This window comes from Rhipicephalus microplus, chromosome 4 (genome assembly GCF_043290135.1).
Source record: "Rhipicephalus microplus isolate Deutch F79 chromosome 4, USDA_Rmic, whole genome shotgun sequence".
In the NCBI taxonomy this organism is placed as follows: Eukaryota; Metazoa; Arthropoda; class Arachnida; order Ixodida; family Ixodidae; genus Rhipicephalus; species Rhipicephalus microplus.
This window is the reverse complement of record NC_134703.1, coordinates 164,956,545-164,984,459: the sequence shown is the minus strand read 5'-3', so window position 1 is coordinate 164,984,459 and position 27,915 is coordinate 164,956,545. Positions and strand designations below refer to the sequence as shown.

Genomic DNA, 27,915 nt, shown 5'->3' with positions numbered 1-27,915 from the left:
ATTAACTTCTAGAAGTGTAGATGTGCAACTGTAGGCCTTAGTAATAGGGCATTTTTGATGCACAAAGGGCAGCAGGAAGAAATAAAGAATCACGAAGAAAGAGTGGCTCACAAGTACAGCGAGAAGGGAAGTTAGCCGTTGAGATGAACAAGATAAAGAATAAACAGGGGAACTCAAGTAATGGAGGTTATAATACAAGGTATTTTGTTGAGCTACAGCTTGCTTAATAGCGTTAGAGATACAAACTGGATTCAAGGTTTCACCGTGACATGATAGAAGAAGATGCTGAATAGCGTCGACGCACTATCCACGTGCTATGCGATAACCCAGAATTAGTCATAAAAATGAGCTAGAATGTAGTGCCATGGCATCCCGTATGTGTACACACGGATAACTCGCGTTCCCATTATTGGAGGTCGTGGGCTATGTTACGGTTGCGACAGCTAGCGCAGCACGAGGACACGTTGATTTGGATTCATTGATTAGCACTGAACATTGTAGGTATACTGACACCAATTAGAAAAGAAAACACATGAAAAGAAAATTTTTTCAACTGAATTTATTGAGGAAAACTTGAATCGTTCTATACTTTCCTTCACCTGTCAAGTAGAGAGTTCTCGGTCCTTGGTCAACACATTTATTACGTAAGTTTCACACGTGTTGTTGCGAATGTAAGTTATTTTCCCCCGTTTTAAAACAGTCGATATTTTTTGAATAAATTCATTTGATAGCATTTTCTGTGTTTGGGCTTTCCTTTTCAATTTGTAGCGCTGTACCTGCGATGCTTAGCGCCTAGTGGCTGCAGTATGTCCAAGTGGGTGGGCTTTGATTTGTGCCGGTTTTCTCGTGCCCGTTCTTGTTTATGGGGTACGTTTAGTTTAGGAAGCCTCGAACAATGAAATGGCGGAGAGAACAATAGCCTAGACTACTCCTTCAGGGCCAAGGACATGTGCTCGCTGCTGCCTAGCAAGAGTTGACTGGGCCAGCGTTGCGACCAGAAGTTCACACTTACGAACACTTGCAGGAGTAACACCACACTTCCTTAGTCAGATATTGAATATTTGCTGCAGAAATGCTCGAATATTGAGAATGTTCAAAACAAGAATTGAATAGTTTATGAGTACTCGAGAATGCAGTATGTTAATCTTGTTTCACCGTTCATTACGTCTGATTACTGTAAAGTCCAGCAGCGACTATTACTTCTTGCCGACTAGAGGAAGAAAAATAATGTAAGCAAAATCTCAGTATAATAATTTCTTTCAAGAGGAACGCTGTTGCTTCGAGAAGGATGGGTTTTTGGAAACAAGTCTAATAGGGGACCGTTTCTGCCGAATATTTTCTCCAGTCCGTTTGTAAACATTCCTAACATATTGACATCCATGATGTAATGACTGAGTCGGCAAATCACGTAGCGCTTCTAATAAAAAAGAAATATGCCAGATACCTCGTATTGTACTTAACTTTTTGACGGACACAATCACTATATTGTGTCTATCTGTATATTGATGGGCCGTCGATTGGCTGCACTAAATGCCGTTGTTTTTTAGTTACCAGATCATCAGTTAACCCAAGGACATTTATTTGCTGTAAGGAGCATCAGCATTTGATTGCAAAGTGCTCGACACTGAAACTTGATGTTTCTCATGTTTTTATCCACCCGCAGTGGCGAGTAAACCTAGCACGTAAGGTGTCACGCTTCTAAACTCAAGGGCGCGGGTTCAATTTCCACCCTGTGCGGCCGCACTTAAATGGGCATGAAATGAAAAAAAAAAGGATTGTGAGTGAACTTTTAAATGCACTTAAAAAAGACCAAGCGTATAGAGAATAATCCGGAGTCTCTGGGCCTCGTAATTATATCGTGGTTTTGGCACGTTAAACATTAACCTTTAATATCGCCATAATCACTTTTTAGCGAGTGGAAGTATTCCCCATTAGATATGCGTTAGTGAGTGCTTTAAAATGTACATATTACTGAAAGAGTGTGAATAACGGACAAAGCTGTTAGCCGCACTAACACGAGTAATCACTTCCATACTAGCGCTATTTAGTCTGTCCGGCATTCCACTACACGCAAAGTGCTTTGCGTTTACCCGAACGCAGAATGTGAACTGAGCTTGCGTGCACCCGAACAACATGGCCCCGCCACCGAAGGTGGTTGTCATCCGCTTTGAATCTGTCAAGCGTTCGCAGAGAACCCTCTACCTCGTTAGCTCCGAACTGGTACCTTTATTTCATTTGAGTTCGTTTTCTTAAGTTTCGACAAGAAAGTATCCACGTAGATCAGTGTCACCTTTTTCCAAAGCTTAATTACTTGACCCTGTGACCTTAGAGAGTCGTGATGGGTGCTCCCGAAATCAGGAGTGACATATGTGGCGCGTTTGTTGTTTTAATCTTCCGTAGCTGGCAACACGTGAAGTGGCGGTGGATATGACACGCGCTATTCGGTATTACTCTACGCCTTTGCGATGCCGGTTGACTGGACCGGCTAAAAAACGCTAAGGTCCACGCTCATGATCATCCTGATTATTTTACCGTCAGCCTCTTTTGTTTTCTGCTTTCTTCGAGAAATTAGTGAATATTTGGCAGCAGCATATTTATCAATTTTATTATAAGAGCACCGGAGCATGACTCGGCACGCTGTACAGAGCTTTCTGTGTATGAGCGTATCCTGACAAGGGCATTAGTGAACCCTGCGTGCTGGTGTCCGGAATGAGGTGTGAAACTCACCCGTCATCTCACGTTGGGCCAACCTACGTCTGTTGGCTAGACTCGCACCCAGAGGTACCGAAATGGCGTGGTTTAGTTTTCTCACTGCCAATGAAAAACAGTCGCAATCAATATTGCCCTGAATCACTTCGCATTTGCTAAACAAGTGGCTACCAGTAGACTCAAACTACGTTGACAGGAATAAAAGAATAACAATAAAAAAGTCGAGCTCCCAACAATGACAAATTGACTGTCATCACCATGTTTATTATATCTGTAGTGACATATTATTTATACTTTCCTTAAGGGAACTCATGCTACGGGTATTTCACTGGTGTGGGTGGGGAGAAGGATGATTTTGGCTAGTGTTTCTTGACAAAAGGTCATCGTGTTAATTTTGTATTGAACATCATGTTATAACCATTATAGGGATCTTGCAGAGATTGCACGGTGTCGTGAGTACAGCTTTAAGTAATGCGGCTTGACGTACTTGAAAAGACACTGCACCAAGACCCGCTCGAGGCCGAGCAGGTTGCTATTGCGCTGGCTATAGTTGACGACAATGCGGAAGGCATTTTTAGTGACTCTAGATCTGCAATCCAGTCCTACGCTAGTGGCAGAATTTCACCGCAAGCCCTACGCATTCTCCTGAACAGTCCTAAAAAACTCTGCCACCATAGGCTTATTTGGTTCCCTGCTGACGTCGGACAGATCCCTGGCTGCCCCGTCAACCTCAACGAATCCGTTCTTAGTGCTGCGCGTGTATTGACTGACCGTGTTGATACTGGCCGATTTGAGGCCATGAAGAACAGGGACGTGCCATCCACTTCTAACAAAATTTCTAAGCACTTCTACTTTTCCCGTCTGGTCTTCCCGCCACCTAGCCCTAAGCTAAGTCGGCCTCAAGCTCTTACTTTAAGGCTATTGCAAACGGAGTTGTACCGAAATAGACAAGTACTCCACACCATATAACCGGAACTCTACGATGATGATATATGCAACAAGTGCAAAATAACCGGCTGGCTATGCTTTGACATGCGCTCTGGGAGTGCACTACAATGTATAACGATGTTAACCTCGATGCTACTTCGGTGAGGTGGCCGGCTGCCTTGCGTAGCTCTACCCTAGCAGACATGGGCCGTCCAGCAAGCCCGCGATGTGGCTGTTAGGCTAGGCCTCTCTGTTCCAGCGGCGGAGCCCCGAGCTAGGACATTATGAAATGTTATTTCATCCATCTCGCTCCCGCTAACAAGAATTCTGCGTAGATGTTAAGCAGCGGGCGTTAACGCTTACACTGGTGGGGACGTTGACGCTCGCACTCGTCGTTGCGTGGCGCGTAGGAGAGAAAACTGGGGAGGCGCAACTACGTAGTGATTAGCCGACGTTTCCTACTGGAACATGCCAATAGCTGCTAATGGGCAACAAGACAGAAGACTCCAATCGGACACAGAAACCCGCAGTTCGTTTTTAGTTAACGCGCACGCTGTGAATTTTTATTGTTCAACAACGCACAGGAGAAATCGCCCACCGGCACTCCCTTGGAGGTCAACATCCGGTGCCTATATATATATATACGGGGTGGCCATTGAAGGGTTGTGCAACACGAGCAGTCGGTGTTTATTAAAAAAAAAGGCGAACAGTCAGTGTTTTCAATAGTTCAATATAATTTTTAATCAAGAAATTCGCCAGCAGATGCTGCTTGCGTCGGGGTTGCAAAGTGAGAGTTGAGAGGAATGTAGGAGAGGAGGGGACACGGAGGCACAACGGGGGTGTGAACGTCGCGGGGAGGAATGCCTAGAGGAGAAATGGAAGGGGGAGCGAGCGTCGACCAGCAAACGCTGCCTACGTCGGTGTTGCGAGGCGAGAGAAAGGGAGCATAGGAGAAGAGGAGGAGGGAGCGCGCATGCGCAATGGGCGTGTAAACGCCGCGGGGAGAAAAATGCAGTCACCTCTTCATGTAAACCATAAGGCTAGTGTATTTGTGCTTTAAACATTGCGACTTTTGCATTACATGTCTATACATGACCATGTGCAATGAGTTTAAAAGCTTTAGTTGATTTAGCTAATTTGCTTTATTGCTTATTGATTTAGCTTTATTTAGCTAATTTGCTTTATTGCTTGTTGATTTAGCTAATAGCAATTTAGCTAATTTAGATGATTTTGCGTACGGTTTTTGTCAGCTGTGATGTTCTGTTCCCGCCACCGCCACTGTATTATGTGTAAAGGGGTGTGAGAACATAGTCAAGCAGATAGTCGCTTTTATTCTCACCCCCTTTCATCAACTGTGTATTGTTGGAAATAAACTGTTATATTAATATTATTATTATTATTATTATTATTATTATTATTATTATTATTATTATTATTATTACAAAGAGGGGAAGCAAGCGTTGGCTGGAAGACGCTGCCTGCGTGGGTGCTGCGAGGCGAGAGTGGAAAGGGGACGCGCATGCACAGTAGGGATGGTCACGTCGCACACCGGATTGAGCTCGACCCTAAGAAGCTTCGCACCGAATGAATGTCGAAAATTGGCTGGAGTAATAGGAAGGGGGGGGGGCATTTCCATGAGCTCGAGTGAAAATTCCATACTGTAAGTGTGTTAGTGTAGAAAAAAAATGAAACAAAAAAATACGTTGACAAACATCCTCGGATGTCAGTCCGCAATTAAGTATGAAAGCACGGACACGCTAAAGCACTAGCTAAAAAGAGACAAAAGACAAGGTTACATAAACAAATTATTCAGCCGGGGCTTGGTAAAGGCGCAACAGAATTGAGTATAGAAACTTTTTATCGCATTCATACCCTCAATCAATCTTCCTGAGGTCACAATAATTATACTGATCATGAGCCCGAACCATGTGTCTTACCAACTGAAGTTAGGAGGGCTTGCAGGCCTCAGTGCACATTCCGGAAAAGAGAGAGGGAGAAACAGTGCTAGTAGGAAAACCTTTGGTAAATTTTGAAAGTCAACGTTGATGTCATGGTCAACAGCAGGAAGAGAAACAGATGTGGAAAGTTGGAAAGCATCTGAACTAGATATGGTCGTTCACGACGTCTAATCTTCTGCTTCTGAGCCAATGACCTTGTTGCTCCATGCAGTCGTAACTGGAAAAGCCGGAAGGGCACGGTTCGGATAAGGTATCGTCTCTTGAAATTCGTGGTGCGCCTGCGGCTTGTAGGTCGACAATATGTGGCATCGCCCATAGCGATGACATTCAGAACACGATGCGCGCGTTTATTTAACATGGGGCACTTAAACTTAACGATTAGGTCTGAAGGGACAATTTTAGTGCCCCTGGGCTAGTAAACCTTTAAACCTTCGAACAACAACAACAAAAAAAAATTGAGGGCCGCGAGTCATTGTTATTCCATAGTTTTATTTCACCGATGCCTATTTCTTATTTATTTTGACACAATGAAGACATTGCGTAGTCTAGCTTATGTTTTACTCAGGAGAATCGTCCCATAGCGCTTGTCTCTCATCCCGCCGTTTAACTAACATAAGGCAACAGTAGAAGACGTTGCTATTACATAGTTGATATTAGCCTTTATAAAGTAACAATAGCCTGCTCTACCAACATCAGTTATGGTTAGCCAACATTAGCTGAGTTTAGCCACAATTTAGCCATTATTATCGAACATTATCAAATGATAAGAGCTAGCACTGCATGAGTGAATCCTTAGCCAACACACACAAAAAAAAATTGCATGCTGTGTCGCAGTATGAGGCTGTGTGAGCTAACCAAGTGCGGGTATTGTGAGAGAAAATGGGGTCAACCTTTATGCGCGTTTTCGTGATACCCATAATGTTTCAGTTCCTTTCTACGTACGCCAGCTGTTCTTGTCATTCTTACGTTCACACCAACACACAACCACATTCACTTATCAGTTCAAGGAATACTTGTGCACGGAATGAAAAGGAAGCACCGCTTACGTGAGACGTGCACGAACTCGGCCCTACAGTTTGCGTTCTCGGTCGTGGTGAAGTTCATGCTGTCCACCGTGACGGCCAGGGTCTGGTTGGGCGTCAGCGCCAGCGTCCACTCGCAGCCGTAGTGGCTGCCGCTCGTTAGTGCTTCGGCGGGCGCCTCCAGCGTACCGCTCGTCTCGGTCAGCTCCTGATAGCAGGCTGCAACACGTTCAAAAGAAGGTACTGTCAGAAACGTTATAACACAGTATACCTTAATAGCCGTCCTGTAAGGGGTTACCAATGTAACGAGGACAATGTATTCTGACCCATCAGCATGACCCTGCTCACACCAGCGACATGATTTGCAGGCGCACGATACCTATTACTGTCACAGTGACTAGCCTAGATTTGCCATGGCAAGAAACGTGATTCATTGCAGGCATCACTGTCACCGTGTGACTGAATTGTCATTGTGCATATACTCCTTCAAAATGTAAGTACTGTTATTACCACGTCAATATTGGCAAAAAATGTTCTCGCCATTATTTAATTGAGGTCTGCCATTCAGTACGTCAACTAGCATCTGCACAGAGACCAATGAAGGGATGTACATAGACTCAAGACTGTGAAGAAAATTCGCCGTAGAAATAAGAGGTCTTTATAACTCTGTGCATCACTTTCCAGCCTTATTGAAGCATTACATTCAACGCCGCAGTGAAATGCATATGCAAGGGTTGTGAGGAAATATATTGTAGTTTTGCGCAAGCTCCGAAAGCTTTCTTGTACTCGATCTATCTCATATCTAAAGGAGAGGATAAATGGTTTTGGATGCTGAGAATGCGTGTATTAACCGAGGTGAATGGGACACTTACGTAGCTCCTTCGTGGTGCCGTAGGTGACGCTGATACCCGATCCTCCAGCGAGCCGTTGAAAAGTGTACGAGACGACGATGCGACTCTGGAAGGACTCGTAGGCGAACGGCAGCGCGTGGCCGCACTCCACTGTGCGTCGGTAGAAGCGCTCCATTATCTGCGTCAAGCAGGTATCGCATCAGCACCGCTTTGACGTTGCTATAGTTTATGGCTGCTCTAAGTTTGTGGCACAGAAGCTGCGTTCGCTTCCTTATACGCTACTCTACATTAATCCATAGACACTTTCAATGTTTACAAACACAGGCCCTTGAAGACATCCGGTTTCGTCCAACGATGTGCCTTAATAGCATCGGTAATAGTAAGAGCATCGGTAATAACAAGAGCTTTAGAATATAGCCCGCTGATTTTGTACAGTTTATTTCGCTTATTTGGCAAAATATATTCAAACAAATGTTCTTTTGAGCTACATAAAAATTATAAAACATTTCCTTATACCTGAAGCACGTTTCTATTATGTGGAAAACGGAAGGCAGACTCTCTCTATACCCTTGAAAAAAACTTGAAAATGTGCTTTCAGTTTGGAAGTTAGGAGCTGTTAAATGAGGCGACCAGAGGTTTTTTTGGGTACAACGCTCGTGAATTTGAAACCATCTATAAAACTCGGGCAGTAATACAAACAGCTGAGTTTATGGGTGATTATGAATTTAGCAACTAATAGGTAAAACAGAAAATTACTCTAAATAATTAATTTCAGTGCATAACAGGTAACAAAAGAAGACATTGAGCGAGGAGGGTACAAGTCAAGTGGTCGGTCAATGAAATGGGAGCAAACAAAAAGCAAAAGACAAAGCGCCAAAATGTTGTCACTATAGAAAACAAGAGGTGAATGATTAGTCAGTGTTAAAATACATCTTGAGTTGTTCAATAACATGGTTACGATCGGAGATTTTTACGCTGGCGTCGGGAAGATAGTTTCAAATTGTCAAGGAGCACGGCAGTGCAAATGCATTATAAAAGTTCCATTCATTCAACGATTACGCTTTTGCAGAGAATAATACGTGAACGTCGTGCTATGTTGGCAGTAGCGCGAATAGATATGTACATTTTAAGTGGTGTGATTGTAGGATATGGACAAGCTTTTAGAGCAGAGAACAGAACAAACGAGCAACGAGTACCTATCGATTGATAATGAAATATGCTAATTATGCCCTGCGTCTGAAAGCATCGCATCAGAGGTTCACAGACACTTGAGTGTAATAACGTTTTTTAGATACATATGAATGCCTACAGACCAGACCATTAAGTTTAGGGGTTTTATGAAAGATGTAGAAGTTCCAAGCAGTGATTGCGAATGTGCTCATGTTGGAGATACCGAAAGATACTTTCAAAGATCATTTTACAACGCCTATAACGCAGAATTCAAGAAAGGAGCAAACTGAGCAACACAAACGAAGTCTAAACTCTAGCATTTCACCTGTAGCACAGCCGTGCAGTCGTTAATATTTCCGTCGATGCTGAGTGACACCCGGTTGCCTTCAGGCGCCGCGATCGTCCAGTAGCAATGGCGACGCTCTTCCAGGGGTCTCGGGAATCCCGGACTCGTGAAGGTTCCTTCATCCGCCGTCTGTTCACCGCCGCAGTCTGGAGTATAGTAGAAGCCACGAGGTGGCAGGCCTTAGCATCATCCCGATGATCTCTTAAAGCACAGGGGTCTCAGACTCAACTGGACTAGCCAGCCGGAATCACAAAATTGAGCCTCTTGATGGGCCGGGAGGGGCTACTTTACGCAAGATGTCAGCTGACATCACCAGTTTGAAGGAGGCCCATGAAATATCTCACTATCTCATTCATGGGTTTGACGGTGATCTGATGTGATGCATGTTTTGAGAAACATATCGATACTGATATCTAGAATGACTGAAGGCTGGATGCCGATTTCGATATGTTCAGTTTTTGTTCTACGCTAATACCCTTTAGCGCATAGTGAGCGTAATGGTACTTGTGCATTGTTACATTTTGTTGAGCGCTGCCGATAGGCGGGAGAGTGACGAACATGTGTAGGAATTGCAGAGTAAGGGCAATGACACGGAGGAAAAAAAATTAATGAGAGTATTAAGGAGCACAAAACAGACGAGACAGACGAGAAGGACTAAACAGGACGAGCACTCACAACAGGTTCAAAGGAGTGCTCGCCCTGTTTAGTTCTTCGCATGTTTTTTGTATGTTTTGCGCTACTAAGTACCATCACGGATGAGTAAAAACTCGCGCGAATATCTGTGCTTCTAAGCAAGAAATGCATTGTTGAAACTCGGGCGTGTGCTTGCCGTAATTCCGAGTATGTGATTATGCGTTCTGTGTGCCAGGCCACCAGCCGGGTGGCCTGCAGCACACAGAACCCCGGTGTAGCGTGGGGAACTGTATGCGGCTTTCTGTTCTTTTAGATTTACATGAAAAACATAAGACCCATTCTATGTTTGTAAACACAGGTAGGCCGATGTCGATATTATGGGTAAAATTATAGCGACGTTGGCACGTAACTTAAGCAATAAGCACTGAGGGCTGCGATGTGCGCCAACAAAACGACATCCTGAGACGCCATAAGCGTTGTGAAAGGCATAAGCGCTGAAAACTGTGATGTGCGCCAACAAACAAAATTAGGTTGTGAGACACGACTAACATCCAACCACGACGCAGTTTGTCGGCATACCGTTTTTTTTTCTCTCTCGTTGCTTGACTGAGAACACCACATGCACCATTGAAAACCCAGCAGAAACTGCGGTAGGCAGAGCGTCTTGTGCCGATAGGAAGACAGCGCCACCGCATTTTTGTGACGTAATTACGGTGGAATTTGTATACCATGCGTCACATGCGTTGACTTGCGTTAACATGCGTTGTTAGTCTCCCGATTGTATGCGAAAAATCGTGTTCTCAAAGGGCCTCTGACCAGGCTCCCAAAATACAAAAACAATGAGCACAATATTATTTCCTTATATTCCTTGTCCTTCTTGCGCACTTCTGCGACGCAGGCAGTGGTTGCCGTGACGTCTACAATGTACGTGTTCTGGATTAATCAATATACGCGAAGAATCAAATGTGATTTCTCTCCTGAACTGCTTTGTCATGCAGCCGCCTATCTGGTCTTACTTGTCTCGCATGAATATCGTGCCCGATAGACCAATAACGCCTCGTTTTGTGTGTTTAAAGGTGCGCTAACGGCGATAACAGCGTGTATAATATAGCCGAAAAGCGCGAAGTCCTGATAGGCTCTGTTGCGTAGTGCTGACATTGTTCACGTGCTTTAGGAACTAAGGAGTGAGGAGGTTGCATTGCCTGGGACAAGGGTAGTGAAAGAAAGACAGAACCCCCTCCCCCGCCCCCATCTTTGAACGTAGGGTAGTGAGTGACACATTAACAACATTTTTCACTCTTTTTTTCAGAGAGAGAGAGAGATAGAGCGAAAGAGCAGAAAGATAACATTATTCTGAGCAAAACTGCGTGTATGTCATTTAAAAGGAACCTGATACATTTCCTTTTCTCGCACGCCCTAATGACTGTCTACTATAGAAAATAAAATTTAAAAATACAAACTTCTGGCGCTTATTTTAACTCATCCCCCGTCTTAGAACAAACATAGTGAAATAGTATGCAATAAATCACAAACAAAGTCGGCTACGCTATACACGAACTCTTCGGGGAACTCCTCTGCTGACTTGTCGAACACAAATGTGGCCATTGATCAAATAAGCATCGCTAGTCTGAAACCATTTTCGGAAAAATAAAATTCATAAGGTTAAGTATAAATAAATTTGTACGTTTCATTTACCGCAGATATGACACATTTTTGACATTCCTCAAACCTGTGTACTCCTTACGTCACAACTTCGTGAACACGTCACCACGTTGAAAGTTTACTCTTTCTGCGCTGCCTAATTGGCTGACAAATGTAAGGTATCTCTTAATGACTACAAAACTTGACATTTCAAACTGTAAGGGATATGTTTAAACCGCGACCTACTGCCTCCCTCACCTGCTCAGATGGCGAGGTTCTTTAGGAAGCGCGTGTCCTCGCTCTTGTTCAACTGCTCGCTGATGTTGGCGCTACCTATTACTTGTTCGTCTTCCATTTTATGGCTGCTTGGACGGCGCTGGAGTAAGAACGCCTGCATTCCGTCATGAACTGCTGGCACATATGTGACTATTTCTGCAAACTTGGACGGCTGGCCAGGTAAGTTGTTCATGGTGGTCAAGTATTTAGTGCACACTGTTTCACTGACGCGGGAACCTGTAGACTGTCGTACATAGTGTAGGACAGGTTCTGTGGCATCGCGTTCAATTCTTTTAAAGAGTTTATGAATTGCTTCTAGTACATTGATTTGCAAAGTATTCTGCATTTTTGCAGAATAATTACACAGTATGAGCCCTCTGTTGGCCGAAATATAACTAAGGCCCGTTTTGACAAACTATCCTGAGCCTTACCTCGAGTTTTTCTCATCGGTTGTAAGTCTCTTGCGCTTAATGTACAATGTAGGCCAATATTCGGGAACCAGCCTTGCTATGATCATTTACCTCGTTACCATTTTTTCACCTTTATAACGCATGTAGAGGGTACAGAAACTTGAGGAAAACTTGAGGTAAGGTCGAGGTTGGTTTGTGAATATGGGCCTAGGAACGCTCAAGCTGACATTAAAAACAACTTATGACCAGCGCCACGCCGGTCATAGGTTATGGTCATAGCGGCAGAAGGTACGAACAAGACGTGGGCGCCGGAGAGGGGATATCTAGGGAGGTCAGGAGTACGATAGGTTATGGTGTAAACAAAGCACCTTCCCCCCTCCGCGAATAAACACCGGAACCTTTTTCATAAAAGGTGTGCCAACATTGTCATTTTGTGACGTTTCTAAAATTGCTCTATCAATTTTCATTGCCGCTAGAGGCCGAATGCGGCTGCAGTATGTAGAAGAAGATGAATAAATAAAAAGCAACTTCTGACAAACCCGAGAATCTGTCATCTCTAAATTATGTGCATGCAATGTCTCATGGCATGTGACGTGCTAAATAAATAAAAAAAGCTGAGCTCTCACGGCTGAATTCGGAGTGCCAGCGCAACGTGAGAGAACGAGGGTTGTGGCGCGTCCCCGAACTGAGCTTGACACGCAAGAACATGGAGTTCTCCGAGGACTGCACGTCCAGCGTCGAGTTCGGTCCACAGATCTGGGCCAGCACTGAACCTGAAAAATCAAAGAGGCGCCGAGAACGTTGCCGCAAGCATATCGAGTCTTTACCACAGTAGACATCTGCGAAATCACTCTTCTGAATTGTGCCACTCATGTATATGTCAATGGTTCCTGTTAACAGACCAAAGAGTAGGAGTTTTTATACGTTTTCTCGCCACTGCCCCTTACATGGTTTTCACGCTTGTTTTCAATCATTGGCGCCTCCAAGGGGCTGAGTGGTCGGTGACGGTTTTGACAGCGACCACACGGGGGATACAAAAAAAAAAGACCATCATTACGGGGTGACGAAAATGATCACCGAAACTTGATACGTCATAGCGACGTCACTGTGAAGTCATATAACGTGACGTCACATGATGAATTTATCAAATGAGAAAATTGCTAGGTCAAAGGTAGGCCGGTCCTGGAGGCACAGAGGGCGAGGAAGCTTGGAACACCTGCGATCCTGCAGGTAGCGAAAAACAGCGCTAGCCGCAGAAAGCTTATAGTGGCGGAAAGGGGGACGAATCAGTTCAATTGCCAGAGAAGAAAAAAAAGCCGCAGTTTCACCGGAAGGGCGAAGCAATGAATTCTACAGCGAGAAAATGTATTGTTATACAAAAAGAGGCGGTCTAAAATGACTATTTTGGATGCTAGATTAGGCAATTCCACAAAACGCTGGTGTAAGAGAATACGGCCCCTCCAGGGACACTTTTCGCACAGTCTTTTCATGTTAAGAGCGCAGCACGTAGAACAGTACACGATCCGCCCTTTAATAGCTGCCGAGGAGCCAGCGCTGGCGAGTGCGCCCCTAAATCCAAAACTCGTAGTTGGTGCTACTGCACCCCCTCGCGTCTTTTCATGCTCGTTAAAGACGAGCGCATTGTTTCCTTCCCACTTCGAAGGCAGGCCTCCCATCGGGTTGATGTTATCGCATGCGCTCTCCGAGCGATGGCGGTGAGCTGGCTGGTTTCATCTCAGCTGGAGCCCCAAACTGCGATGTATGAAAGAATTTTATAAGTTTGTATTACACGAGCCATGAATGCGAGGACAACACTGATGGCAACGGCAAAAACCTGTCGATGGTGTCCACATAATTGCTATGACAACAAAATGAAACAAAACATAGCTTTCGCTTACGGTGGATGCATGAGCTACCCTGTGAGTTTTTCTGGCTGAGAAAGATGCACCTCCGCACGGTTATTTGCTGTGATCACAATTTAATCTCCCAGTTAAAGCCATTCATCACCTATAGCGACTAGTCGACAGCGTTACTAAATTAATTTTGTTTCCTGTAAATGGTGCGCTACCGACGTGTCCTTGAACTTCACACATCTAAAATACTGCCTGTTCTGAAAAACCTTTTAACTTCCGCACATTTGGTGTATCGGAAAAAGCAAGCTGTGCAACCACAACTGACATACCTAATGAATGTTTCTTTAAGATTTTCTTCAGCTGAAAGAAATCACCTCGGAAGTGTTTGCATAATCTTAAAAACCATATGCGGACGTGGGCTAGCCATATTAATCCAATAATATTCACATAAAATACGACGAAAATACACAGGTAATATTGCTATAGTTTCTGCGATTATGGAGCCAGATATACAGAGATATCAAATCTCAAGTATCTGAATCTCATACGAAGTTCTCTTGCCACTTAGAGCGGACACAAAATGTTCCCAAAAATCTGGGGCGATTTCACAACAGTAGCTGAATCGATTTCACGGTGAAACAGTGGAAACGGGGACAGACTTTACTGCCAGTACGTGTGCATTCATCTCTCTATTTTTTCTCCACATCATATTGTGGGAGTTGAGGCTCAAGCAAAGGGTGGGGGTGAACGCAGTGCTTTTAAATATTGTACACAAAAATGCAACACACACAAACAACAATATGTTTTGCCTCCGAAAAAAAAAACTAGTTGTCCTTGGTGCTGTGCTTGAAACAAGCCCACTTTTATCATTAACCTCCCCCCTCCCCCCGAACTAGTTATTTGTGGCTCCGATGAGTAACGCACTGACATTTTTTGCCATTTAGTTGTACTTTTTACTGTTATGTGATAGTGAGTAGCTGGGTTATTTCGGATTCAGATCCTTACACAACCTTACTCAATGTCAATATACTGACAATGTGAACTGGTAGCGGACCCCAGTTTCTATGCATTTTGTCACCGCCTCTCATCTAAAATATTCACAAACAACAAAAATGCGTTGCAGGCACGCTATGCACTTTCCTTTCTTCTTTCTGCCTTTAGAATGGTAGTAATAATTGTTTGACGAAGACGGCTACTGCTTTCCTGCAAACACGAATATCGGTGCGTTCGAGAAGCGTCCCGACGAAGAGTAAATAAAAGAATATATTCTGATGAGCAAACAATACAAATACTCTATATGAAATCCACGCCGACCATGTAGCAGGGTCATGCTTTGGCCCCGTACCTCTCTCTTCTCTCTTTTATAATAAATGTTTTTCATCATCATCATATATGAAATGTTCGCAAGTCGTTAGCAAATCGAAATAAATTGAGTAGTGATGGGTTCTGAAAACGGCCAGTGCATTCATGCTCTTACATGGTAGTCATATTGGTATCAGTAATTTGATGCCACTTGCCAGTGGAAGAATAAATCAATAAATAAAGTGGCAAGGCATGCAATGCTGTCAGACATGCAGCACTGTCCTTCATTGCCGGAGCGACAAGGCCCATCTCACACTTTTAATTTTATGCACGGTGTTACCGCAAGCTGAAGCGGCTATTTCACTGCTGCGTGATATAATTCAGCAAACTTTGAGTCATTTATAAATAATTTAGCTATTCTAATCGTAAAACTGACCGTTTAGAATACACGAGAACATGTACATTGATATCATCGCCCACACTAATTTCCCCTTACCGCAAGCTTTAACTGCGCAGTGAACAAGCAAGACAAATGTGAGGACAGCAATATATATATATGTGTATCAACGTTTTCTCGAATGTTTCTAAGGAGAACCATTTTTTGTCGTGAATTCGCAGTTTAAATAAAAATGCTTGAATACTTTGCAGCGTGCATAAAAATGCACTGTTCCCGGGGAGCTTACTTGCGTTTGTAGTGGACTAAATAAAGCTATTTTATTAACCACTAAATCACACAATTTCTGGCAAAACGCTGCTCCCAAAATAACCCTAAAAGTCACGGTGGTATGTATTACGTCAACTATGTTGTAGTTTTATGTTGCTCAATAATGCATTTGTAAATTTTCTTTAAAATTACAACATATGCAGAAGGTGCATATTGGATTGTGACAAATCTTTATACTGTATCTAAAATGAAGTAAAAAAACTATCCAAACTGCCGCAGTGACAAAGAAACTTATTTTCCTGTTAAAATATATTTAAATAGAGCAGCCGAGTAGAAGATTGACTTAAAAAGCTAATTAATCTAATAATATTTTCGAATATTAGGCAATGGAGGCTAAGAAAAATTTTAGTGTATATTTAAAATAGGCATGCACGTGACTCGTTACAAACTATATCAATAAAGATCAAATAAAATCTTTATTTTCCAACGAGTTGGAAGTCCCTGAGGCAAAAAGTGGTTATAAAACTATTTAAGAGTGTCTGAGGGCCCGTGCATACATGACAGCAGTTCAGGAATACAAGATTCTAATAAAAAAATGCTGGGAGAGAAGAGAACAGAACAGAACAAAATAGAATAGTATAGAAATATACACCCAGCAAACTAAATAACTGTTTATGTGCACTCATACAATGACAAATACGAAAATTAGTCATGATAAATATAAAGAACGCGATAAGAACAGTAATGATTTCATTTTGGTGACGTTCATACAGCATTTTATAAAAAGACATTAGGCAGGGATAAAACAAATATTGACGCAGTTCTCCTTTTGTAAACATGAAAGGTTAGGCTAATCACCCACATATTTGTCAAGTAGACGCGTTAGCATGTATGTCAGGGGCCGCCAGAAAAAAGGTTCGTGCAATAACGTAAAACGAGCCACCTGTTGGTGCTTCGGGTTTGCGAACCCAGTGGTTGTAAACTAGGCTAAGAAGCTTGCTTCTTATATTTAAATAAAATAAGCCAATAACTACGAACACCCGGCCTCAAAACGTCGTGCTTTTTATAGAATTTCATTACTCACCAGTGCGGTTTCCGTCGCGCACCTCGAGGAAGTCGAGACCAGTACATCCAGGGCTGTCAGCAAGGGTGAGACCCCTGACGCTGAGCGCGACCACCGTCTGGTCGAGGGAACGCAGCTGCCAGGCGCAGTCGAAGTAAGAGCCTTCGGCCAGCTTCTCCCGCAGTTCCTCCAGGTTTCGGCTGCGCTCGTTGAACGGCCACAGGGTTCCGCCACAGTCAGCTGCAACAGACGCATAAATTGGACACTTGTTGTTCTCACGATGATAGAGTCGCCTACTGGTGCACTTTAAAAAAATATATATGCGCTTTTTTTTTTCAGAAAGTCCAGACCTGACCTGCACCAGTGGAAGACTCTTTTTGAAGAGACACGTTATTTCTTTCTTGAGTCTCATGACTCTTCAAAGAGAGGCAATGATCTGAAAAGAGACCTCTTGCTTCTCTTGAAGAGAGTCATAACGTGGCAAGCCAGAGCTCCTAAAATGCAGTCAAAGTAACATTCCTGTATATTTCGAAAGCTGGCCTATAGGCATTCAATACGAGTGATTAAATATAGAAACGCTAATATGTTTCTTGTATGGAGTTTTAGAGTGCATAAAAACAATTATGCCAAGATAAATGAAAAAAAAAAGCACTGGCGCTGCAGTCAGGTTCTCGGCCTCCGTCCTTCGATTCCGACCTTTTCGTTTCGACGTTAGAGTGGAGTAGCTTACGAGACCTATTCACTCTCATCCTCTCCGTCACTTATGCTGGCTTTTGAAATTGTTCATTTTTTGACATTGCCATTAGCCTACCTGTGCTGATTTTTAGGTTTCCGAATGGTCATACTTATATAAGTGCTTAAAGGGGCACTTCATGGTTACAAAACGCTGCTGATCGATAATAGAGGCTACTTAGGTGATGTGAGCCAAATAATATAGCATGTGGTCTACAATTTCCAATAAATTCTCAACGTTACCTACAAATCGCTTTCTCTACTTTTGACAAATGACAGAAGCAGCTCAAAAATCGCTCGTCGGAGTCGTCGTATCAGTCATTGGTTCATTAGAGCATGGCACGCTCGGTCGTCACAGGGATCACCGCGGGAGGTGCTATACAGCTCGGTTTTCGGCTGTAATCGCATTGTTTAAGGTGTAATTGAAACTTGGAAGCAAGAATCGTGAAGTACTTGTTATTCTGTGCACTCAGTTCATTTTAAAGGCTGCAGTCGTTCGCGACAACTTGATCGAGGCGCTCGCGCATCGCCTGCTAGCTAGGCCGACACCAGATAGCTCATGCAAGTAATCCGCGGAAGATCGTTTTGTCACAGTGGCATTCGCTTGACTGGGAGTAGCTTTTTTGACTAGCTGAAATTCGATTTTTGAGAGAAGCCCTTGCAGGAGCTAATAATAACAGCTTGGGTGCCTAATGTTCGCCAATGCTTGGTTCTCTCTAGTGGCGTAGCACATTATACGCAAGCCTGGAGTTCATGCACTAAATAGCACGAAATCTCAGTACACTGCTTCCAGGGATATAGGTGATCATCCATTCCCTTCGCAAAGCCTGACATGTATTGCCACCGAGAAAAAGCAAGTGTCAGAAAATGAGGAAGTATAGCAGGTGATTTCACCATTTCAGTGGTTAAACAATGAAATCATCGTGAAATAAACAAGAACAGCTCCAAATGTGGCTCGAATTCTGCGATTGTTGCCTGTGTTTTAAAAAGGCACTGTTAAAGTCTGAACTCTAACGCTGACTCTCAACTTGAGCCAAGGTGACAGGCATGAAAAATGCGGCCTGTGGTCAGTTGCTTGAGCTTGTATGTGTATTCGGGGACATATTGTTGTAGCCTTAGTATTCGGCTGATCAGCCCTGTATCTTTCTGCTTCCCTCTGGCACCTTTATTCGGTAGCGAGCAGAGTATAGGCCAAAAGGCTGTGTGCTGCCAATGGGCTACCATTCAGCAGCGATCGCGAGGCAGCATTGCTACTGATAGACTCATGTGTTGCCTCTTCGGATGCAGCGTGCTCCAGTTCAGTGATTCCAATTGCCATGTTGCCAAACGTGACGGGTAGTCTTCATCCGCCACTACTCATAACCTATAAAATACTCGGGTTGTAAATGACAGTGACATATTAGAGTGTAGTACGAATATTTGTTAGTAGACCAATTGTACTGCATGATTATTGCAAGCTCGCTCCCCCGAACACTAGCGGAAGCTGCAATTTCACGCAGATGAAGCCGTACAATGCATTAAGGTGATAGCTTTAAATGTCTCATCAAAAGCGAAAATTCATCGCCGGAGGCGTCCAGCATCTTCTCGCGCCGGGTATGTAAACACGAGTGATGCAGGATATCATAATTACGTGAAAACGCCATCTTACGACGTCACATATCATAAATGTTTGTGACATATCGGAAAGTCGGATAACTTGGTGGCATCATATAACATCTTCGCTTGGCTAAAATGGGCTGATCCTGAGGGCAGTGTATAACCAGCTGAGGGGCAGAAAGCTAGCTTTGTCTCTAATCCTTGAGGCAGTAAGAAAACCATGTTGGGCGCAGAAATATCCCGGAGGGAAATAGGAAACATTTAGTGCATTGAATCGGAAGAAAACAAGGATTGCTTTCGCCTTTCAGTCATCTCAAGTTTCCAAAGAAATCTTAGTGGAGTCTGTCGAAAAAAAAGTTTTTATTTCCAGATGCCGGTGCCGGGTTCCCCCACTGAATTTTTGTTTACACATACATGGTCTGACAATCTCCCCTCTTTGTCCGTTCTGCGAAGAATCGGAAACTATTGGAAATCATTTTGTCTCATGTCGTAACTACGCAGTAAGGAAAAGACTTCTAGCTAACCCGTTTGCGAAGCTAGGTTTAAGTTCAACCACAGAAACTGTTCTAAATTTTGGTGCCTCCGTTTCGGGAGATCGCCACAGAGATTTAGTTGATGCGGTGTGCAATTTCATTGCAGACACTAAACGTATTTCAACATAAAGCCCACTTTAACAAATACTAAAAAAAAAGAAGAGTTGGAAAGTAATTTTCAAAATGTCAATACATTCATTCCGAAACATACATTCCGAAATAATCAGGTTTGGTACACTCAGCTGTCTGGTCGGCTCCCAAAACGAAGGTATTATTATTATATTAGTGATATTTTTATTTTATTTTCTCACTCTCTAAATCTTTGTTTTTTATAATGTCTTCCTTCTACCTATTTTTGTTTTCTTTTTTGTAAGCAATAGTGCAGTTACCGTCTATAGGATACTATATGTTTTCTTGGCCGATCCCCCGAAGTATGCATGTGCCATGGATTCCAGGCTATGAACAAACAATCAAGTCGTTTCAGGTGAATCCATAGGAAGACCGGTGAGTTTTTTTTTTGTTACTAATGAGACATGACAAATAAAGGAAATGTGTTTTTTTTTCGTCAGATATTCAGAGTGGTACACAGCAGTATATGTACTGAGGCATTCAAATAACGGGGTTTCAATAGCTTGAAAAATGAAATAAAACGCTAATGCTATAAAACTCGAACACATATATCGAACCGGTAGCACGGCCTGACAGAGCCCGGTGAAAACAGCGCGCCGCAGTGTTCATGTTACTTTTCGTCCTCCTTGCATCCCTGAAGCCGTTAAGAATCGCTACTGCAAATTAACTCGCATGAAAGCACGAATATGCGAACTTCCTAATACGTGCGGCCGTTCAGCGCCAGCATTCCGTAGTCTACTCTCGCAGCGCCACTATGCGGCAGTGGCGAGCGGAGGAGAAGCGCGTGCTCGACGGCCTGGAGAGGGCGTTCGCCCGGGCACTGAAAAAAATAGAGGAGACGCTGATCAGGTTAAAATTGATCACCCTAGCACGGGCACTAAGGACGGCCAGGATTTATGAGGTGAGGTCTTGAGCCTTAATTAGCTTGTTCATTTCCTCTTGGCAGAAAGGGGGACCGGTGAGAGCACAGCCCCACGGGACATGCTCGAAGTTCTCATAACCACCACACAAGAGGTAATCAGACCTTCCGAACCGTTCCGAGTATGCTTTGCGCAGCGCCGCAGGGCTAGGGTAGGTTCTTGTTTGGAGCAGTCTAAGAGCCTGAGAACAGCGTGAGACAAATCTTTTTAAGTCCACCCGTACTGGAAGGATTCTAAAAGTTCTTGCGGGGGTGAGTTCGTGAGGAAATAAGCTATTTTAGTGACCCCATTTCATAGCTACTTTAAAAAGTGTTGCAGGGCTTCTAGTGGCCGCTTGGCAGGCATGCATAGTCACTGCAAGAGGAAAGTTCTATCGCGTGAAGTAAGGCTGGAAACTTGTGATTTAAAAAATAAAAAATGAAGGTAAATACATGTCTTTTTCGACATTGATGAGGTCGTTAGACAGCTGATGCTTGTTGATTACAAAGGCACTACACGCGATAATTGACATTAAAAGATTCGCAAGAAACTCTAGTACCGTCGTGCACTTGCTCTCCGTACAACGTCCGGCGCATCTCTCTCTCTTTTTTTTTTTTTACAGGGCGCACTAAACCCACTGAACTCTAGTGGAGCATTTTGTTTTCAGGCGAACATTCTTACCCGTGGCTGCAATCGGTGATGGAGCGGAAAGCTGAAGATACCCCGCTGCAGTTTATTTGCAAAATGTCTGTCCGAATAACCAATTATAGCCCTTCGGTACATCGATTTCTGCACACGTAGATAAGTTCATTCCCCTCTCTCACACATATTCTCTATTACTTGTCTCTCTTCTCTAAACCATTTGTAGGGTAGCAAACCTAAAGCTTGTCTGGTTGACTCCACTGCCTTTATCACTCGGTGGTCTATCTCCTTCTGTGTCAAGCAGAACAATGACGTTCTTTTTAAAAAAAAATTACAGGATGAACTGGTTCTGCTTGTTGTATTGGTGCCTACTGTGTGCGGATAAATATGGCTCAATAGTCTCGGTGATTTTGCCACCTAGTGTAGTGCAATTATCAGAATGCCCTGGAAGCCATGGTTAGATTTGTGGTCGACCTGTCTCGGTATGAATCATAAGGTACGTTCTTCATAGGGTAGGTAGCTGTCCGAATAATGCCATATCGGCGCACCATATAATATTTTCGTAGCTCCCCTACGGATACACTACTTGAGGCACTCCAACAATTCCAGAAGTTTCCTTACGAAATCTATTCATTATTGATACAATTTCGATATAATTGCTATATATTTATGTAAAAATCTTATCGGAAAATATAGAATTATGGGAATGACATATCAAATGGTTCAATAGGCAGCGATGGCTTTCATTTTGAACAAGTAATTTCGTTCACCCGACAATAATAGTATAAAAAGGCCGCAAACAAACAAACAAACAAAACAGTCTCACCTCTATTGTGCTATCACAAATATAAATGTAGTACATTATCTGACGTTAGCATTCTTAGACTGAGACGTAAAAATCCAGAAGCGCCTCTTACGGCCAATACTTGGCACATCATCAACAGCATAAGTCACGGGTGTCAAAACATCTAGCGTGCCGCAGGCATGACATTAAGGTCCACTGGAACGAGGCTGGGAGGAAAGGTTTTCTATCAAAAAAGCAGTCGTGGGTGGAGGGTACTGTGTAAATAAACATTAGCTAGCGCTGCCAATTGGAAAACTTTACCTATATCTTACAGAAGAGCCATTTATGAATGTGATTTTGCATCGGGATTCCAGTAAAATATCGGTAGTAATCTGCAAAGTGCTTAAAACTGGAAGGCGACTTTTAAATATGGAGAAGTTGTTTGATCGTTATGTATCAACACACCGTGACATCTGAAAATTTCTGACAAAAAAAAAAACTTTAAACCAGTCATGCTTCAGTACCTCGTGAACATAGTTAATAGAAATAAATGGGACGAACAATAGAGAAAAGTCCACGTGCTTGAAGCCGCCGGCGTGAGCTTTCATATCAGTGGGTGCCCTGAATGGCCCTAAAGTGATTTCGTGGACTCTCTAGGGAGACCGCTGATATCACTGCTTCATGCCAAAAGTGAAGAACGGGCTTCCACACTGAGGAAGGAGAGGCACATCGTTATCGTAAAATGCTGCACTACAACTGAAACAGAAGCGTGTTCTCTGCAACATACCAAGCGTAACTGTAGACCTGAATCCGAGGAAGTCTCCTGCAGCGTTGGTCTGCACGTAGCGTAGTGCGATCAGGTTCCCGGAGCTCACGAGACTGTCGCCACGGTCCGAACCACAGTAGAAACCAAGCGAAGGTGCGTTGGCGGTGCCACCGTCAAACACCTCGACATAGTCCTTGCGACGCTCATCAGGCTCGTCGTGGCAACTGCGAATTTTATTTCTGTATCATATTTGTTCGATACCACCCGACCTCTCGGTAGTCAAGGCAGGAGCGGTTACAGTGCAGAGAAGGCTACAGTTCTTACGAGTTAACTACTTATTACAACAAGAACATAACAACTAAATGCATAAAAACGAAGAAAAGTAATACAAAAAACAATGAGTCCTAAGTTACTCATCTGAAGCAGCAAAGCACATCCACGGTGTTGCACGAACAGTACGATGAAAAATCAATAACAAATAGGTTGGTTTTAAGTGTCAAACCACACCCAGTAGTCACAATTAGGAAACACCTACAAAGAACGATACTGACGTTGACATGTTAACTATACAACAAGGTAGTCCAATACATTCAACAAAGTCAGCAGAGTCAACAGGGGCATACAAAAATACAGAGCCTCAAGATTCAGGCTCATGCTACTAATGTTGAGGAATGGGCAAGTCGACTTGTGTTTGTTATGTTTGTACAACGGAAAAGAAAATGCAGGCAATATAGACAACAGGAATGAAGCATTGGCTTCCAACTGCTGAGAGCTGCAAGTATTGGCGTGCGTGCCAGGTAGAGAGAGGGGCAGAGCTCTTCTAATCATCGAAGGCTGGCTGCAGGAGCTTTACTAAGTCACACATATCCCATCACTGTTTGAAGAGCAGGGCTATAGCCATGCAACTTTCGGAAGAGAGTGGTGGCCGAAGAGAATCAATTCTGCTTTCCAAGAATGATTTAATTCCAATTGATTGGTATGGGGGGTTTGACGTCCCCAATTCACCATATGATGATGAGAGACGCCGTAGTGGTGGGCTCGGGAAATTCGACCTCCTGGGGTCCTTTAACGTGCACTGAAATCTGAGCACAGGGGCCTACATCATTTTCGCCTCTATTGAAAATGCAAATGCCGCCGACTGGATTCGATCCCGCGACCTGTAGGTCGTTAGCCGAGTGGTGTAGCCAATAGATCACCACAGCGGGCGATATGATTCCAAGCTTTACTTAGAGAAAGCGGAATAGTGTAGGCAAGCCGCTGTGCAAAACGCATCATTGCTTAATTTTTCGGCTTTTTTTCATCGATTCTAAAGTTTTTTTTTCGGACTCAACTAATATGAGTGAGGGACTCCTCAGGTTAAAAAGCACCAGGTAGTCTCAATTTCCGGAGCTCTACACTACGGTGACCTTCGTAACCACAAGTTGGTTTTGGGATATGAAATATCCACAATTATTGTTAGTAATATTGGAGGAGCGGCAAAACACGCCAGCCTCTAATGAAGCTACCTGCGCACCTCTGTCGTTGGAAGTCAGCTTTCTGCTCCTTTTAGCCGTCTCGGATATCTCCCTTTTACCTCATAATCGACTTAGATGCTTAGTACAAAAATTATACGTGAGACTACCACGCTAGTGTGAGCGCCGACGCTCTTTGCCTAGAGCTTGTTCAGCGACATTGTCCGGTGTTCCTATTCCTCTTTCCCCAAGAATGCTTACATTGACCAGTTCAGCCTAAGGCAATGGTCGCTCTACACCGGTTGACCACACAAGATAAGCGTGCGTCACCAGTGATGGCGCCGCTGCTCACCCGTGGCGCATGTGGAAGGAGTCGGGGAAGTCCACCCTGATGCGTGACCTGGATGGACCTATGACGGTCCAGTCGCAGCTGACTGCGTGTGCGGGCGCGCCGTGAGGATAGCCCGGCGATGTTAGTTCACGTGTCTTGACCTCCCGGCTCAACCGGATCGGGCCACCGCACTCGATGCCCGATTCCTCCCACCTCAGTCGGAATTGCTACAAGAAAAAACAGCAGGCGTTGAGTTGAGTGACACAAATTATGAATATTCCTGAATGAGAGTCGAAAGAATATCGGGCCTTTTCGACATTTATAAGAACACTCGCAGTAAAAGAACGGCATGATATAGGCAAGTTCAAAGATGTGCTGAGTTCACTTCTGAAGTCCTTTTCTTGATATGCAAGGATTTTACATGCGTCTTTTCACTATTGCCGTTTCTATACATGCGGATTTCGCGATGCTCTTTTAGAGAATGCTGTTACGGGGCTGCTATTTGTGTACTTATGCACCCCTACTGAAAGGCTTAATCATACGTGGCCTGCTTCAATGGCAGCAATTTTAATTTTTTATTCTCCCATTATTTATTTCAAAACCCTCATTTTTCATTCTGAAAACTCTCAGATAAATTCAGAAGTAAAAGTCCTCTTGAGTATCTTGGCAATGCAATACTTGGATTTGGTAGCTGAGATACCATTAGCGAATAATTGTCAGTTGATCTCATTCTAATTACATTTCTTGATTTTTAACTCCAGCAAAATTTATTGTGACCTGATTATCTACAACTGCTCACGTCAAGCCTATACCGCTTCGTGTTGCTACAACCTTGTCGCACCACAGCTTAATATCTTCAAGTCATTGCGACCTGAGGACCTACAATTGCTCAAGCCAAACTTCTACCGCTTCATGCTGCATGCTTCTACCTTGTCACACCACAGCTTTGCTGTTAAAGAACATACATACGCACCGCATTTCCCGCTCTACCGGGTGTTTCAAGTAATCTGTTCAATATTCTCAAAAGGGAGAAATATGCGAAACCTTTTATATGCCATTGACAGTTACTTCTTAAGCAGCCGAAGCCATCTTAACATGGCCGAAGAAATCACTTGGAAAAATGAGATTTAAATTGAGTAAGTTCTTAATGAATGGAAAAATATCATTATGCTAAATGAAAAAAAATGGAAGCCCTTCAAGCGATTAACCCATCGCTGCTTTGAGATTTCGAAGAAGCAACCTATAGTAATATTGGTGAAGTAATGTATTTAACCAAAACTGAGTGGCGAAACCGAAACGCAAAACGGCGTAACAGCCGCATTTTTCTGAGACGACCAGAATGAGTGGGCGCTGTTATATCAACTATCAGCCGAGTTGAATTCTTCGAGTGAGTGTGTGGTATACATTTGTAGTTAAAGCATCCCTAGGAAAAATATGGCAATGAACACGGAAGAATTACATGTCTGCAATCGTGGTTTTAAACAAGGACATCATTCTGGTATTCTGCTTGTTGCATTCATCGGTGTTTTAGTTTTGCTGTTGATTTTGATTGAATATTATTACGCCGCAGTAGTTAGTAGAGCCCACTTCTATATCTCAGAGCTTCGACTTTGTATGAAGAACTTTATTTCTGCTATTGACATAACCACCTATATCAAATTGTTAAAAAGTTAATCAGTTGAAATTTCTTAATTACTGTCCCAAACGATGACCGTAACCATCTTGAGACGCCTGCAGCTACTACAGAATTAATTTCGGAGGGATCTATAAATATCACCTTTCGCTGTTTTTTTAGAATTGTGGACACATTTCGTGAAGTACGCAGTCTAGTATAATGGATACTTATCAGTGTATGTATTGGCGGGTCGTTAAAAAACACGCACAAACGAGTAGATATGCAAGACACAGGAACAGCTTTCTTGGATCGCTACCCACATGGTGCAATATGTTGACAAACATCACCTGATTTCTACAGATACCAGCGGAGACGCTATTCCTCTCACAATTAATTTCTTTTACCGAAACAGTGAATTCACTGAGTGCATATATTTTGAATGCCAAATAGCTGTGTTTCTATTAGTTAACACTGCCCTATACAGATGATAAAAGAAAGAATCGCAGCATATCCAATGCGCGATTGATGATCAGTGGGGCAAAGCGTCCATCCATCCGTCCGTGCTACCGCCCGTCTGTGCACGAGTCCATCCATGCATCTGTCCGTGCATTCGTTTGTCCGTATGTCCGTCCGTACTTACGTTCGGGAGTCCATCCGTCCATCCGTGAGTCCGTCACTGCGTCCGTCCATCCGTCTGCCTGTCTATCTGTCTGTCCGTCCAACCATCCGTCCGCCCGTCCGTGTGCTCCTATCACACTAGAACACGCATCGTACAGATGGACGCTTCGCCCCACTGATCATAGTTCACTCCATAGATATGCTGGCTAAGCTGAATGGAAGGGCGACAGACCAGGTGATGGTATAAGAAGCTTCGCCCCTAAAATTAAACCGTTTCCCACTAAAGGGAACCATTAGTGGCGTGCGAAGCAGCACATGGGTCGACTTGTAGTTCCATTGCAATTAAGGGCCCTTGCCTGATGTTAAGGCGTCCTTGCAAGTGAAGCACACCATCAACTCACTGTAGTTTCTGTCGCTGTTACTCGCTCTGAATTTTTGTTAAAGCACGCAACGCGGGTCATCGCCACGCCACGCGAGAGCTTGTGCGTCTTCGCGCATCCACTGAATCTCGTTCCCCACTGCCATCATTTGATCGCTGAGTGTTAAGAGGAGAGGCCGCAACCTCTGACACTGCAGCCATTTAAGTAGGACATAACGTGCTAGCGCGTTTCAGCGCATCCTGACTAGGATATAACGCCCTGTTTAATCACGCATCTGCAGAATCTCGTCTCTCGACGCCGTCACATGATTGCTGAGAGTGCGTAAGGGGAGAGGCCACATTATATTACGCAGCCCCTCACGCAGGTTGGAACGCGCAATCGCGCGAGGGCGTTCTGGCAGTGCTTGAGCCAGCTGTGGCGCATGCGCAGTATGGGTGGTCATGCCACACACCACCCTATTGAACTCCGCCATTGACAGTTTCGCATCTAAAAAGGACGAAATAATGAAAGTTTCGTCGGCATCAAGCTTTAGCTCTGGAGGGGCACCAAGTAGTGCATCTTAGTGGTCATTATTGGCGCAAGGTAGTTTTTATTAAGCTTGTGATTACTTACAC

At 43.8% G+C, this 27,915-nt stretch overlaps 1 protein-coding gene across 2 annotated transcripts in view; it reads right to left on the bottom strand.

Annotated features, from left to right (window-relative positions):
* The window catches only part of LOC119172937 (cubilin), a 284,534-nt gene that overhangs the window by 62,982 nt on the left and 193,637 nt on the right, over positions 1-27,915 (bottom strand). Inside the window, exons 43-50 of one of the 2 annotated variants that reach the window (XM_075893824.1) lie at positions 24,710-24,915; positions 22,928-23,130; positions 16,847-17,065; positions 12,570-12,716; positions 8,963-9,129; positions 7,489-7,645; positions 6,641-6,835; positions 2,728-2,811 (exon numbers count right to left, since the gene is read on the bottom strand). In XM_075893824.1, the coding sequence (XP_075749939.1) occupies positions 2,728-2,811; positions 6,641-6,835; positions 7,489-7,645; positions 8,963-9,129; positions 12,570-12,716; positions 16,847-17,065; positions 22,928-23,130; positions 24,710-24,915 (1,378 nt within the window). The remainder of the gene's footprint in view (positions 1-2,727; positions 2,812-6,640; positions 6,836-7,488; positions 7,646-8,962; positions 9,130-12,569; positions 12,717-16,846; positions 17,066-22,927; positions 23,131-24,709; positions 24,916-27,915) is intronic. The other variant, XM_075893825.1, reaches the window with a different exon arrangement.